The sequence below is a fragment of the Populus alba genome, chromosome 18 (assembly GCF_005239225.2).
Source record: "Populus alba chromosome 18, ASM523922v2, whole genome shotgun sequence".
Classification (NCBI taxonomy): domain Eukaryota; kingdom Viridiplantae; phylum Streptophyta; class Magnoliopsida; order Malpighiales; family Salicaceae; genus Populus; species Populus alba.
The window spans coordinates 12,139,055-12,154,958 of NC_133301.1; the positions used below are offsets into that span (position 1 = coordinate 12,139,055).

Here is a 15,904-nt window from a genome sequence, read left to right on the forward strand (position 1 = left end):
CTTCATTGTTTCACAATTGATTCTATTAGATTAGGTAAGGGTTCAAATAATAGCACACTTAATTTTTTTCATTGCCAACAATTAAAATTTAACAGCTCCTCATTTTATTTTATTTTAAGTTGACTCTAGCACGAGTACCATAACTATTATACACTAAAAACTAAATACATACTAAATATAGATATCGCTCTAGCTTTCCATTTCCCTCTCACGAAAACTTTCCAAGTATATCATAGCTAAAACAATAAATACATAGTATTTGATATTTTTCGCCATTGTTTGCTAGGATTAAAAAAATGGCCAAGTTGAAGTGTCTAGCAATTCTTGGTCTCCTCGTCGCAACTTTCGCTGTAAGTGAAAGCGGGGTTGCAAGAAAAGGCTTGGGCTTCGACCTTGGTCTCCAAGTCGAAATGTTTAAAAATGGCCTCAACTTGGAATGTATATTGTAATTCTCAAAACGTATCGATTTTTTCATATTTTCAATTGCTTAATTTACTTTAAAGCAAATCAATAAATTCATGAAAAAACAGGAGTCAAACAAAACTTTCACCAGCTTTGCCAGATTTTCCTTTGTATTTGGTTCTTGATGCCAACCTGCGAGGTGGGATTCCGAAGTTTGTTATAGTTTCTTTCTTCTTGACCTGGGCGATGCCTTCTCGGTAATGATACTCCAGACATCATCTTCCCCGGCATGTGTTGAAGCGGTAACTTTCCTTAAATTCATCCTTGACAGCAGCCTACAGCACAGGCCAGTCAGAGTCCACTATCTATAATGGGACTGCATGATCTTCATAATGTTGTGTCCACCGTATCAGACACCAAAATCCTGTCCCAATGCTCAGCTTTTTTGCCACCAAATTCTTGTAAACAGCCGGTTTAGAAAGAGAACCTTCACACTACACTTGGCATGCATAAGGCAACTTAGCATTCGATGTCCCTCCACCACTTTCTGATACAGTCTTCACGCCTGCAACTTTTTTATTGTGTCCACTACCACATACCAAACCTCACTATCTACTTGTATAAATGCAGCTCTGTCTTTCCATTCCCCTCTCACAAAAGCTCGTGATCTCTTAATAGCTGAGAAAATACTCTTATAGTAGTAGTATATACATACATAGTATCTGGTATTCTCGGACCTTTGGTTCCTAGGCTTAAAAAATGGCCAATTTGAAGTGCTTCGCAGTTCTTGGTCTCCTCGTTGCATCTTTTGCTGTGAGCGAAAGCCGGGTCGCTAGACAAGACTTGGGCTTGGACCTTGGAGGCTTAGGGATTGGTTTGGGTGTTGGAGTGGGTATTGGGCTGGGAGGTGGTGGATCAGGTTCTGGTGCTGGAGCTGGTTCAGGTTCCAGATCTGGGTCTAGCTCAAGTTCCAGTTCATCCTCTTCATCAAGCTCTAGTTCTGGGTCCGGAGGTGGTTCTGGTGCCGGGTCAGAAGCCGGTTCGTCTGCTGGTTCTAGGGCCGGGTCAGGAGCTGGTTCTGGTGCCGGGTCGGAAGCCGGTTCGTCTGCTGGTTCTAGGGCCGGGTCAGGAGCCGGTTCATCTGCTGGTTCTGGCTTCAGAAGCTGGTTCGTCTGCTGGTTCTAGGGCCGGGTCAGGGTCAAGAAACGGGAATGGTAAATAAGTGAAAAGTACTTTTTTTTATTTTTGGTTGAAAGAAAAAATCAGTACTCCACTATGAATACCAATAAGCACTCACCACAAGGTTGTGAACGTTTGTGTCCTGCTCCTGTGTTATAAGTGCACTGTAATAATGTAATTTGTACCTTATTTACCCTCAATGCGTCTATTGAAGAAGGCTTAGAACCTTCCTAGTGTTTATGCTCTTTTGTCTTTTATTTTAGCATTTTTTTCTAATTTTAATTACCATATTTCTCAACTCCTTAACGATCGACACTAGACACTAAGGATTTATCTTCTTCTTTTTTAATCGACACAAAGGGTGTTTGGCACCTAAGATTAAAGCTAAAAATTGTATGTATTGATGAAGTACGAGCACTTTAAAATTCATAATTTATTATGGAAATAATTTAATTTTTTTTATATTAATATAGTGTTCATCAAATTGTATTATACCTTAACTAATTTTACGAGCTTGAAATTAACCATATAATTCAATAATAATTATATTAGCAATCACATGGCTCAGATTTAAAACTATAGAGGGAGCAAATTCATTGATTCTAAGCTAAGCTACTTAGTGAATGGTCAAATAATTTAATATTTGATTTATATTTTTTGATTATGAACGTATTCAAAATTAACAAATAATTAAATATGATTTTCAAAGTTCTTTAGGGCTATTTTAAAAGCGGTTTTACAATTAATCATTTGATATCTCATGATACTCAGTCACTAATATAATTTCAATTATTCAGGCTGTGAAAAAGATTTAACATTTTAGTAGTTTATCATATTTTAATTCTATAATATAAAGTCAATATAATAAGATTTATATGTATAATTATTATTAACCTCAACGATGGCGCAGGCTTCATGGAGACCTTATGTTGCTTAAATATGTGAGGATTGATTCTCATGATCTTGAAAACTTCATGCGAGATGGTGTTCTTATGAGTATCCTCTCTTAAACAGGAGACTCGCCTTCTGCAATTACATGTTCATGAGTGGAATTATAGGCCTCTTCACGCACGAGTTATCTTATCGAAGCACAATCAAACTGTTTGGAGTGAATTTTAATGTGTTTTTTTTTTATTAAAAATTTTTTTTTTTTTAAATTAATTAAATTTTTTAGTATTTTTATTATCTTGATGGGCTGATATCAAAAATAAATTTTTTAAAAATAAAAAATATATTATTTTAATATTTTTAAACAAAAATACTTTAAAAAATAACAAATGCAATTCCATTTAAAAAAAAAATTCTTTTCTGATCATACATGTTTGATGTTTGTAATTAGGTATATGTATCATTAGATCGATATCATGATACAGAGTCGCCACTGAACATAGACAATAAAAACAATTGTCAAATGTCCTTGTACAATATATTTATAATTGCCTTTTAGTGATACATTATTTCAAAAAAAACAAATGCCACTAAAAATAATGTTTTTTGTAATATTTAGGGACTTGATTTGTCTATTTGAAAAAAAAAATCTCTATTCTATTTTGTTTAAAGATTACTTTTAAAATTAAAAAAAAAAACGTTTTTATTAAAATAAATAAATAAAGCAAGGATTTGTACTCGGTAGATTTGTGGGCATAAATTGGGGCCTGATACATATCTCTTGACTTTCTAGCAAAAATCCAATAACTCAACTTGCCATTTGAGCCCCTAAAAAAGGTATGGTCGCAATGACTTCTTTTCTTGTCGCCATTGTTTTTTAATAATATATATTTTTTATTTTTAAAATTTATTTCTGATATTATTATATTAAAATAATTTAAAATATAAAAAACCTAAAACTTAAGAATTTCTTTTGAGAAATGAATATGTTAATTCTAAAAAACCAACCAAATAAAATAATTAAGAGAACCGGCCTTAATTTCGGTATGAGAACGAGAAACAAAATGAATGGAGAGCCATAAAATCCAGTCTTAAATGGATGGAGTAGTTTTCGACTATCTTTCAACTATTCAGCTCTCGTACTACAGAAAGCAACAAGGAAGTGACAACTTACCCTTTCTGATGTCGAAAGAAAAAGATTGTCCACAGTTTACAATGTATTTTATTATGCTTAATTATGGCTTTTCTACACTTTCGTTTCTATAGTTTTCAATCTTTTTATTCAAGACATTATTCTTTTTATTATTATTATTAACATAAATATTCGGGTTAGCTTATGTGCACTTCTATTAGGGTGTGTTTGTTTTTGCTTTTGCGGTTGAAAGGTTGTGGTTGGGTACAACCCATTTATGCACAAACCTCAACCACAAAAAGCTATTTTTTCTTGTTTTTTTTTTACTTTTTAATGGGTCTCACACCTAAAACTCAACCTCCACCTCAAATACAAACACACACTTAATCCTATAAATTCTAAAATTAATGATTATATAAGTTTCTAATGGTCCTGGTGAAACTTGAACTCATGATTATTAAGAGATTAAATTTAAAATTTAACCAGTTGAGCTATAGACATTATTCTTCATTTGGAAAGTATGTTTTTCTAATTATTTTGACTGTAATCCAGCACGGAGGGGGAATAGATTTCTAACTGCGCTTTTGCCCTTTTTTTTTTTTTTTTTTTTTTTAAATGAACTCGAAAGCCACCACTACTCATATTCAATGTGCATATATGGAATCATCGATCCGACCTGAATTCACTTGTCATATCAAAAGGGTGAAGAACACATAAATATATTCATATACATAATACATCAGCCATGGACATTAACTCGCTTACCTTTAATGGGATATCAAGAGGAAAGACCTCATCAAAGAATGGGGCTGGATCGATGCAATGGGATCCGACAAGATGCGTGTGTGCGTGAGAGAGAGGCTGATGGCTAGTTTTCTTTTTTTACTCATTATTTGATATTTTTTATCATAATCATCATTGCTGTAAAAATAATGATTATAAGGTGAATATATTGCATCAAAAAGATATTTTTTAAAAAATTAAAATACATTAAAAAAGAAGGTATTTTTAAAAATATTTTTATTAAAAAAAGCATCAAATGAATTATTTGCTTGTGAATTGGTTCTGACAATAATAAAAGGAAAAGAACTGTCCTGGAAAGTTCCCGGAGACAGAAGCGAAGAGACCCTAACCCGTGCCACGGGTCAGAAAGGTGGATGAAGGGAGATGATATTCATGTTATGCCAGCCAATTTTAACCGACGACTTTGTCCGTTCGGCCATTAAAGGACCTCCCTTTTATGGGCCCCATCGCCGCAGTAGTGATCCAGCTGAATAAAGAAAAGAAAATGCCAGAGAGACGAGAAGGTATAACAATATCAAATATTAGATAAACAAGATGGAGATTATAAGTTTAGTTAAAACAGATGAGTTTAGTCAAAACAGAACATTAATTTACAGCAGCTCCTTTAGCTTTCAAAATGGAGATTGAAAGGAGCTTGGTTAATCGATGGCTTGGAGCCTTGGACTCTATTGTTCATTACCGCTACACTACAAAATACTAATTATAAAGTCGTAACATATAATCAATATATATATATATATATATATGAATGAAATGAGTAGAAATAATCTTTAAAAAAAATATAAAACATATCCCACGATATTAATAAGTATTAAGATTTTAAGATTTTCTTTTCATTTATTGACTTGGAATTGCCAGACGGGGAACCTCTGATTCAGCTGAAAATACGTAACCGAACCGAACTTGTTGACATGAATTATAAGTAAATTGCAAGCAACTTTTTTAAAAGGAGCATAATGTCAAGGGCAAAGACATTTGGGTAACTAACCATAATCCTGGCAAATCTCAAGGAGCTCTTAGTTTATTCACCGTCAGATTCTGCTACCCTGGCCGTTCCCGGTTTCTTTAGTCTTGTCTCCTCTATCAACTGTCAACTGCTGCAGCATCTTTCGGTCATGACCGGTTCTTCCGGTGTCCAGCACTTCTTTAATTATCCAGTTCTTCTCTAATAAGTTGTTATTATTATTATTATTATGCACACATATTTCCAGCTCCCCGAATGGGCAATTGGCCCCTTGTTCTCACCTCTCCCACGATGTCCAAAAAAGTCCGCATATATTTACAAATAAATATAAAGACCAGTTCCATGTCATTTTTATTATTTTTAATATTAATAATTTGAAATCATTAAAATTATATTAATTTAATATTTTTTTCGCTCATAAACATCCTTTCGCTCCCATCAAGATTAACGTTTAAATCCGTCCAAATTATTTGCTACTGCCATTTCATTTTTCAACAGAATTCGCAAAAACGGTGTGCTGTGTTCCCGCAACACAACCCCTGCTCTTTATCTTTATCTATCTGTTAAAATTTAAAAGTCGAAAACTGAACAAAATACTACGTGGCAATAATTTTCTTCTTTTTATCTGCTGTCTCTTGACAGTCCCTCTCTTTCTCCCTATTCCAATCTGGCCGTCCTTTAACGCGTTCACGCGTATTAGTTGTCGCTTTTTTGTGGGTTACCACTATATATATCCCTTCTCCTCCTCCTTCCATTAGCAGGTGCAGTCTTCCCATTATTCTCTGCATCTGTACCACCTTTTTTTTAATTTCTTGTTCAATTCATTTTCTCCAATCCAGACCATAGCCCACTTTTCTTTTTGAATCAAGACAACCAATACCTATTTCAAGAATCACGTAATAGAAGCCCAGGGGGATCGAAACGAAATGCCATCGTTAGAGGAAGAGCTATTCCCTTCAACACCTGGTAAGTTCAAGATCGACCGTGCCCACACCATGAATCGCCAGTTCAACCGTTGCTTCGCTTCAACAAGCACCATGTTCTTATGGGCACTTTTCTTGATTGCTTTAACGGCGTCCTATTTGAGTTTCCAGTCTTTTGTCGATTCCGGTAGCCGATATTTCACTGCTTCTTGGGGCGGCATTCAGTGGGAGAAACAAATCCGAAATTCTGCCCAGATCCACCGTTCTAAGGGCATGTCCGTTCTTGTTACCGGAGCAGCTGGTTTCGTGGGAAGCCACGTTTCTTTAGCCCTCAAGAAACGCGGAGATGGCGTCGTTGGGATTGACAATTTCAACAACTACTACGACCCATCGTTGAAGAAAGCCCGAAAATCTCTCCTCAACAACCAAGGGATTTTCATCGTTGAAGGAGATATAAACGACGCCCGTTTAATAGCTAAGCTCTTTGATATTGTGGGTTTCACTCACGTCATGCATTTGGCGGCTCAAGCCGGAGTCAGATACGCCATGGAGAACCCACACTCTTATGTCCATTCGAATATAGCAGGCTTGGTTACTCTTCTTGAGGCTTGTAAACTGGCTAATCCTCAGCCGTCTGTCGTTTGGGCTTCTTCAAGTTCTGTGTACGGTTTAAACGAGAAGGTCCCTTTCTCCGAATCTGATCGGACGGACCAGCCCGCCAGTCTTTACGCGGCAACGAAGAAGGCAGGTGAGGAAATTACCCACACATACAATCACATTTACGGTCTTTCAGTTACTGGGTTAAGGTTTTTCACTGTCTACGGTCCGTTTGGAAGACCCGATATGGCTTACTTTTCCTTCACGAGAAACATTTTACAAGGGAAACCGATTACAATCTACCGGGGCAAGAATCGGGTTGACTTGGCCCGGGATTTCACTTATATCGATGATATTGTGAAGGGTTGCGTTGGGTCATTGGACACTTCAGGTAAAAGCACAGGGTCCGGTGGGAAGAAACGGGGACCGGCTCCTTATCGGATTTTTAATTTGGGCAACACGTCACCAGTCACGGTGCCTACACTTGTGAAGATACTGGAGAGGCATTTGAGGGTAAAAGCGAAGAGGAACATTGTAGATATGCCTGGGAACGGTGACGTACCATTCACTCATGCAAATATTAGTTTGGCCCAGAGAGAACTTGGGTATAAACCGACTACTGATTTGGAAACCGGGTTGAAGAAATTTGTCAAGTGGTATCTCACTTATTACGGCTATAATCGTGGGAAAGCTGTGCATTAGTTTTTTTTTTTTTTTTTTTTCTTATGATTTCTGTTTTCCATTGAAAAAGGGAAAGAAAGACAGATGGGAAATAGAAAATCTGATAAGGTCGACAAAGTGGGGGGAAAGACAAATTATTCTTTTCTTGGAGGGGTAAGCCCCGGTAATTTTGTTGTTTCGCTTTATTTGTTTTTGTATGTAAAGTATTCATTAGAAACATCTTATAGTTTTATATTATTTTTATCATTCTTGTTGTTAAACTTACAGTACTGAATTTTTTCAGTATTCTATGGTTTACCCTTTCTTTATTCTATACTAAAAAAATATTTTAAACATAATTATTGTTCAATATCATAACAATTATGGCATTTTTCTAACGATTTTTAATTTAAAAAAATGTATTAATTAATTTAAATTCAGAAATTGAATATATCTTCCTGATTATCAGGTAGATTTGTTGACATTAATTGGATATCTAGATAAATGATAGATATCGAATTGATGAGAACTAAGAAGATGTATTTAGCACCTAAGAAGCAGAGAGGTGACAGCTAAGAGGAAAGACAGACAGCTGGTACAACCATGGTACGCATGTTTGGATGATGCGTCCCCCTTTGTCAAAACAAAATGACAACGTACGGCACCCACTGGTTTCGCTAAATCCAAGGGCTCGGATCGCGTCATTTAGATACAGCTGTAAAGCAGTGTTTTAAAGTATTTTTTATTTAAAAAATTATTAAAATAATATTTTTATTTAAAAAAAATTATTTGTAACATTAATATATCTATAAAAAAAAATTTAAAAATTCAGATTTTAATAAAAAAGAAATAATTAAAATTCACACTCAAACGGTGCCGCAACTGGGACTGCTTGCTTGCCGACGATGATGGGAATAGTTATGAAGGAGATCGGTGGATGTGCTATTTTTTGGGTATTTATGGGCCTTGGGCTTGTTATGGGTCCTTTGGTCTAATATCTGGTAATTTCTCTGGTGGTGTGTTGTATTCATCTCATTCACATTTTTTTTTATACATATAATATCAATGATTTCACAATTGGATATATTTCCATGTCTTTATCTTTATTTCTTTTTCTCACGTTTATTTCATGTTCATTTAATATTTTTTTGGATGTTGGTATTTTTGAATAATAATAAGCTATAAAAATCATACTTTTTTTAAATACCGCTATTTTAAATAATCATAAGCTATAAATTATATTTTTTAATTATAACATGTACAAATTGTGTTATTTGATTATTATTTTAATTGTGTTATTATATTAATATTTTTAATTAATTATGCTAATTCTTTTTTTTTAAATCAAAATTAACATATTTTTGAAATTTTTAAAGGATTAACATCTTTTTTAATAATAATTAGCAATGAAAATGATTAGTTATAATCAATATAAATTTCAATAGAATCATTCTATATTAAAATAGTTATAGTGATTTTAAATTTTAAAAAATTCCTTAATTTAGTTGAGTGGTCGTGTTAGTTTAGATATCCTTTAAGATATATCATATTTCTTAAAAAGATCTTTGAGGTGTGCTAGTTTTTTTTTAAAAAAATTCCCGATAAGAGGTTTTTTTTTTTTTTTTTTTTGGTTAAAAAAAACAAAAATCCTAATCTTTCTTGGTTTGTAGTGTCCTTATCAGCAATTATTAACGGTGCTAATACACTCCATCAATGATAGCAGCAGCTCTTTTGGATTTTCTTGTGATGGAGAAGAATCCAATGAAGGTGTACAAAAACAGAGTCATTGCTACTAAAAAAAAAAAGGCACCGACAGTTTTGTGGACCCATTTTTGATTGGTTAGCATGTGGGACTGTGCTGGCAGGTGATTTTAGAGTCTGGTTGGTTCTGGATTTGAATGGTGGGGCCATTTATCTATACTTTTCAATTGTTTTAAGCGTGAGGCAATTGTACTCTACAATCGCCTTGCTGGATTCCCAATATGGGTTTTTTAATTTTTGATATTATTATACTTAAATAAAAAATAATTTGAAAAATAAAAATTAATAGATGATTTCACGGTAAAGATATCTCATTGCACAAACTCTTCATTATTCGTTTTTTTAATTAACATGGGTGTTTAGAATAACTTGTATATTTTTTATTAATGCTAAAAATCCTGAAGTTAGCGGCCGTGTAACTTTCTAATGACTTTAAAATTTATAAAACTCAAACTATGTTATCTTTAAAAAATAAATTTAAAATCTGATTAGTTAAACTAGATATCTAAAATTACCTTTTCATTAATTTCTTGTATTTTGACCAATTGGTTTATTTATTTACAAAATTTGAATTCTGATTTGTTCTGTGATATGCAAACTGGTCATTGATTAGCCTTTGAAAAGGAGGCATGATAATGGATACTAACGGGATTTGTTCTGTATTATCCTTGTTTGAATTCAAATCCCAGATAACTAGTAAAATTCTACCTAAATTCGGTTGAATTGGATCTTGAGTATCCATCAGTATTCGTAATTTATTTTTAAATGTTATAATTTATATTTATTTAGTATATAATTATCTTATGATAAATGTATTTTTAAAATTTTAAAATTTATACCTAAACCCTGATTTTTTGCCAACAAATTTTGACCGAATGGCAGGGTTTAAAAACTTCGTACCCGTTCACGTTGAAATCTAACCTGTTCTGAAATTGTCATTCCGACGGAAAGATGACGTGGGAAAATGTCTGAGCGGGATCACGCTTGATCTCCTTGAGTTGAGATAAATGGTTTTAGCTTTGATTTGTTATTTGTTTAGAATTACTTCCACTATGATAGCTTCAATCTAAAAACTAAGCAGAAGAAACCACACATTCATGAAGGTGCTGTATGAGCAATGATAAACAAGAAAAAAAAAACAATTAAATACTGTGGGATTTAGTTTGTTGTAACTTCGATTATTTCAAATATAATTTGAATGACCGATAAAAATATAGTTTAACTCTAAATAAATATTTAATATAAATTTTTTTTAATAAGCATTGAGGCGACAACATGTTAGTTCGATTTGCATCAATTTGGACTAGCTTGTTAATATACACACCAAGTCATAAGATCTTAATAACCTCATAGAAAAAAAACCAACATAAATTACAAAATTTTATTTCAATAAACTCAATGTTGAAGAATAAAACTGAATAAAATAATCAATTAAAAAAACAACATGTCAATTTGTATAATAAGTTATGAGATCATGATAACACCATAAAAAACAAATAAAAACTAATTACGAACTTTAATTTTTAATAAATTCGTTGTTAAATAATAAAGTTGAAAAAAAAACAAAAAAAAAAAAACTTGAGTCATGATATCGAGGATAACCCAATAAAAAACAAATTCTGAAGCTCAATAATCAATCAATCCAATGTGGAAAGATGAAATTGAAAAAAAGATCAATTAAGAAAAAGACATGAAAAACAACTCAAGTCAACTAGGATTAACTTGTCAAACTTGTAACTTTCAGTTATTGATTAGGATAATCTTATGTTAAAAAAACCAAAACAAATAATGAAATCTTATTCTCAATCAACCTAAATTTTACAATATAAAATTAAGAAAAAAAAACCCTTAATTAGAAAAAGGAGAAAATAAATCAAAGTGAATTGAGTTAATCAATCAAACTTGTGGTTCAGTTCATGAGTCTCAGATGATCCCATAAATATAAATTAAAAAAATATTATGAAGTTCAATTTACAGTAAATTTAATATTGAAAGGGTAAAATTAAAATTAAGAAAAAAATAAAAAAAAAATCATTATTCTAGTAAATAGTATTATGTGAGGAGGGTTATATAAAACCCCTACTTGTTTAGGTTTATATATATATATATATATATATTCATTTTCCAACATTTATTATTATTATTATTATTATTATTTTGGTTTTATCATTTATTTCAGTTTACGCTTATAATTATTAATCCTAACATAAAAGGTTAACTTGATGATTCACTCACTCAAAACCGAGCACGGGCTAGGTTTTTTTAGAATTTGGGTGAACATTAACTCAATAAAACCTAGTTGATCTCTTCAGATCAACTTTAAGGATTTTTTAATTTTTGTACAAGATGACACTGTTTTAGTTTTTTCAATCTAACATGACATCACTAAAATTACATCGTTTTAGGTTGAACTAACCAATATGCAACTTCAAGCATGGGGTGGGTTTAATAATTATATTTACACTCTAATAAAACTTTTTGCTGTATATGGGTTTTTCTTTTAATCTTGATAGTATAAGGTAGTGTTTAATATTGTGGTAGTAATTATTTTTTAAAATATTTTTTATTTAAAAATACATCAAAATAATATATATTTTTAATATTTTAAAATTATTTTTAATATCAGTATATCAAAACAATTTATAAAACACAAGAAAAAAATTAAGAAAAAAAATTTAATTTTTCAGCAAACACACGAACCAACCTTATTGTCAAATGGGTTCTAATTGACTAATTTGTTTATTATGATACCATAACACTCCTAGAATTAACAAGATATAGGTCCATACTATACTGGTCGACTTAAATTTTTTTCTAAAAAAAAGACGTTAAAATGATGCAAATATTTTTTTTAAAAATAAAAATATTTAAGAATCAAGTTATTGATTTAACTGAATTTAATAATTTCAACTAGCTTAAATAATATGAATTTAAAAAAAATACAACGAAAATAAATAAATACACGGACTAAACTACATCTAAAAAGTGAATGGGCTGGACCGAAAGACATCGCCCAATTTCCTCTTTCAATATTAACGTAGCCTGACCCACAAACAAAAGAAACAATCAATTCCTATACTTGAGCGATCAAAGCAAGAACCTCGCCCAGGACTTCTATCATTTTAAAAAAACAAAAACACTAAACATGCACATGGCCTTAACCAAAATTGTTTCTAAGTAACCCACGTAAAAATAAACAAATTAATCGTACACAAAAGCCACCACCTACACGCGTCGCGCCACCAGGAAGAGCGCGGTATGACGCTTTTAACGCCGTTACGGAAGCCGATGTTTGGCCATTAGAGAGGTTCCAGACTAAAGTGGGAAAAGCATGAGCCTTGGAGATAGCATCAAGAAGAAGAAAGGAAAAATAGTTTCGCACTTCAAAGATTGCAGATTTTCAGGCACTTGCTTTGTTTCTTGGTTCTTATGAATAGTCTACTTAGATCCTTTGGAAAATGCAAGATTTAGAAAAATAACTCCAGAGTCTCCTCTCATCTTATTAGTTAAAACATCTTCAATCTAAATCTTGAAACCTAAACATACATATGTTTTCAGAGACCTAACTCTCCATGCAGGTCATGCATTTTCTCTTCCCTTCATCCCTTCTTAACTTGCAAGAAGTAGCAATGGATGAGAGAAATCCTCCTCCTCTTGGTTTATTTCTACCCACACATATAGTTACAAGAGCACATGGAACAAATTTGCAAGCCTTCTAATTATAACAATGGCCTTCTTAATTATATGATCAACCATAATTTTATACACGGTCTGTAGCCAAATAACTAGAATGTTGATGAAGTCATGAAAAGTCTTTTCACATGCAGCGTTTTGAGCTCCATTTTTTTTTGGAACACAGGTTCTTTGTCGAAACAAGAGACTATCTAATACTATTTCATGGTATATAAAGTTGCAGGTACCTCAGTGAGAGAGTCAACTCATAATAAGTAGAGAATTTGTGTCTGCTAGGTGTGTCATCATATGCCTACGCAGGCTGCACAAAATTTATGTGCAAGGTGGGTGGTTCGCGACTCCTATGAACTTTAAAAAAGAAGCTTGGAGGTGTATGCACATGGCAGTATCGTATAGCCCGAGGAAATTCAGGATTGAGTAAAGTCAAACAGTAAAGTTCTAGCCGGCCGGAATTTTTTATGTTTTCTTCTTTGGTTTTTTTTAGCACCATCAAAGATTTACACCGACTATGCAAGAGCTGGACGAAGAATTTATTTGTTTTTTACTAATAATACAAATTAGTAGTACTAGAAAAAAGCTGGCAAAAATAAACCGGGCTTGATGTAGATCCAGCCTGAACTCGACCTGGCCTGTGTTCCATGAACAGATCTAGGCAGTACCCTCAACCAGCTTGTTCAACTTTTTTGTCCTCAGCCTTTCAGCGAAGACCTCGCTTCCTTGGTATTCATACCTGTACATAGTGAAAGCACCAAATTAGTAAAACTTCTGCGTCGACGTAGCATCTTCACTTCGTTTATAACAACACTACCTTTGCGGCAATGATATCAGAGGGCTCAGGCTTTGAGTAAGTTTGACAGCTTCTTCCTCAGTATGCACAGTCTGATTGAAGCAGAAATACCGCCCGCATGTGGAGCTGTCCTGGAAAGCTCGAATATGGACATCAACCAGGAAGTTCACATCTACATAGGCGAGGACTCCATTTTCATACATTTGAGCTATTCCTGTTACATTTTTTACAGTTGAAACAGATTGAGGATCATTTCAGAATCTCACACTGAGATGCCGACCAATTTTTTCTTTTTTGGTCAAAACTTGAAGAGTAGATGGATATGCCTTCGCATGCATCTGTACCTTTGAGGTATGACATAGTTGATAGGGGGTTCTGTTGAGAGACACCAGGACCCAAAACTAGTCCAGCATTTATGGAAACCATGTTAAGCTTACGATCCATGGCTAAAGCCCAAGCAGCATGTTCAGAGAGTGTCTTTGCCAGGGCGTACCATAACTGTCAAACGACAAGGTAAAACTTTTTAACATGAGCAAATTTTAATCCAGGCACTTCCCCTTTCATAGAAGCAAAATCCCAGTATATATCTTCTTGCCTCTGAGAGTAAGAACTCTGAGAATTTGGTCATGACACCTTTCAGAAGTAGTTTTCAAAGCAATAGACGATGCACACAGAAGAAAACCATCGACACACACACACTAACAGTATTTTTTAATCGTGTCATGACATTTTTTAAATTAGAAAAAAATAAAAATTTCGCTTTGAAATCTTATACTTTTTTTAAAATCGAGCACCAACTTGAAAGATAAATTTAAATGGGTTTCATAACATATGTGGGACGTTTTGAACAATACGACACTATTTCAAGATGCTCACTAGTGGAGGAAAGAAAGCTAAATAGCATCATAATGTGTTCATAGCATATAGCATAATCAAAAGAGAAGGGACCCAAGAACCAGGGCAAAAAATTGTTTCAGGGGTCCAAACCTTCAGTTTCCTGCAAAATTCTTGATCACTCCAAGACCTCTCGTCTACATCCTCCTGTGAACAAATGTTCTCTCTCCATATTGCCGCAGTTAGTGAAGAGCTGAATATAATCTTTTCAATGGTATCAGTTTGTGCACATGCCTCTACCACATTGATTGCTCCTCTAACTTCCAAATCAATCATCTTGTCCTGACAAGATCACATGAAAACAGTGTCTCCTAATCACAAAAGGAAGAGAGCAAAATTGTAGATACAGTGGACAAGCTAGCTAGTTTGATTAGATGATTAACATACATCATAACCATCTGGACAGTCCAAGCAGCAGAACATAGCAGAACAACCCTTCAAAGCAATTAGAATGCTATGGTAATCCAAAACATCAACTTCAAATACCGACAATCTCTCCTCCTCTCTCGCCAAGTCCCTTATCTTCTTCTCCATCTCAGTCTCACCTGAAGAAAACCCAGAACATGAAAGCTGATAATTAACACAAGTCTAAGGACACATAACAATATAATCAAAGACACCAGAGAGTGAAGAAGATGACTTGCCATTATACTTCTGTATGGCTGCGTGAACTGTATATCCTCTACTTAAAAGTCCCTTGAGAATCCAAAAACCCACATAGGTTGAGGCATCAAGAACACAAACTGAGGGCAGCTCTTCAATATCCATCCAGCTCTTCCGACTTTCTTTCAATTTTCTCTTTGCTAAAGTTTATTTGCTGCTCCTCCTCCAATGAGCTTTTACATATATTTATATATACATGTAGCAATGATTACGATAGAATGTAAGATACAATAATAGAAGAAGAGCTGGTGAACTGTGTTCCTACACGTTCCCATCTACTCACCATCTTTTCGCTTGAAAGATCTTTTCGATCGACCTTGTTTCAATTTCATCAACCTTAATTTTATTATTAGTCTAAGCTAAACAATAAAGGTTAGGTTTATGAAGTCAATAAAGAATGAGCATGCATGTATCAAGGGTGTGTCTAGACGTAAAATGTCTGTTTTGGGCAGTAAAGTAAGGACGCAAAACTTCATTGTAGTTGTTTTTTCCTTCTGTTTTACTCTGGGTTCAAATTAAATTAAAGGGATAAAAAAATCATGGCTTAATTTAAGTAG

At 33.6% G+C, this 15,904-nt stretch overlaps 3 protein-coding genes across 3 annotated transcripts; 2 read left to right on the forward strand and 1 right to left on the reverse strand.

The window, feature by feature from the left end:
- The first annotated feature begins 648 nt into the window (after window positions 1-648).
- LOC118034276 (uncharacterized) lies at window positions 649-1,826 on the forward strand. Its single transcript, XM_035039519.2, has 2 exons — window positions 649-1,513; window positions 1,563-1,826. The coding sequence occupies exons 1-2, from the start codon at window positions 1,162-1,164 to the stop codon at window positions 1,622-1,624; spliced, it is 414 nt and encodes a 137-aa protein (XP_034895410.1). The 5' UTR covers window positions 649-1,161; the 3' UTR covers window positions 1,625-1,826.
- A 4,282-nt stretch (window positions 1,827-6,108) lies between these two features.
- Window positions 6,109-7,816, forward strand: LOC118034275 (UDP-glucuronate 4-epimerase 1). Its single transcript, XM_035039518.2, has one exon. It carries the CDS (start codon window positions 6,296-6,298, stop codon window positions 7,589-7,591), a length of 1,296 nt encoding a protein of 431 aa, XP_034895409.1. The 5' UTR covers window positions 6,109-6,295; the 3' UTR covers window positions 7,592-7,816.
- A 5,580-nt stretch (window positions 7,817-13,396) lies between these two features.
- Window positions 13,397-15,710, reverse strand: LOC118034274 (cinnamoyl-CoA reductase-like SNL6). Its single transcript, XM_035039517.2, has 6 exons — window positions 15,329-15,710; window positions 15,072-15,229; window positions 14,778-14,966; window positions 14,135-14,288; window positions 13,812-14,004; window positions 13,397-13,733 (listed from the first exon to the last, which is right to left on the reverse strand). Exons 1-6 carry the CDS (start codon window positions 15,450-15,452, stop codon window positions 13,652-13,654), a joined length of 900 nt encoding a protein of 299 aa, XP_034895408.1. The 5' UTR covers window positions 15,453-15,710; the 3' UTR covers window positions 13,397-13,651.
- Between the last annotated feature and the right edge of the window lie 194 nt (window positions 15,711-15,904).

What these genes read in the sequence shown, in the direction of transcription:
- LOC118034276 (XM_035039519.2), top strand. Translation starts at nt 1,162, where the DNA reads ATGGCCAATTTGAAGTGCTTCGCAGTTCTTGGTCTCCTCGTTGCATCT. An exon ending in GGAAGCCGGTTCGTCTGCTG is followed by an intron (nt 1,514 to 1,562) that starts GTTCTAGGGCCG and finishes TTCTGGCTTCAG; the next exon opens with AAGCTGGTTCGTCTGCTGGT.
- LOC118034275 (XM_035039518.2), top strand. Translation starts at nt 6,296, where the DNA reads ATGCCATCGTTAGAGGAAGAGCTATTCCCTTCAACACCTGGTAAGTTC.
- LOC118034274 (XM_035039517.2), bottom strand. Translation starts at nt 15,452, where the DNA reads ATGGATATTGAAGAGCTGCCCTCAGTTTGTGTTCTTGATGCCTCAACC. An exon ending in AACTATGTCATACCTCAAAG is followed by an intron (nt 14,005 to 14,134) that starts GTACAGATGCAT and finishes AAAATGTAACAG; the next exon opens with GAATAGCTCAAATGTATGAA. An exon ending in CTGATATCATTGCCGCAAAG is followed by an intron (nt 13,734 to 13,811) that starts GTAGTGTTGTTA and finishes CACTATGTACAG; the next exon opens with GTATGAATACCAAGGAAGCG.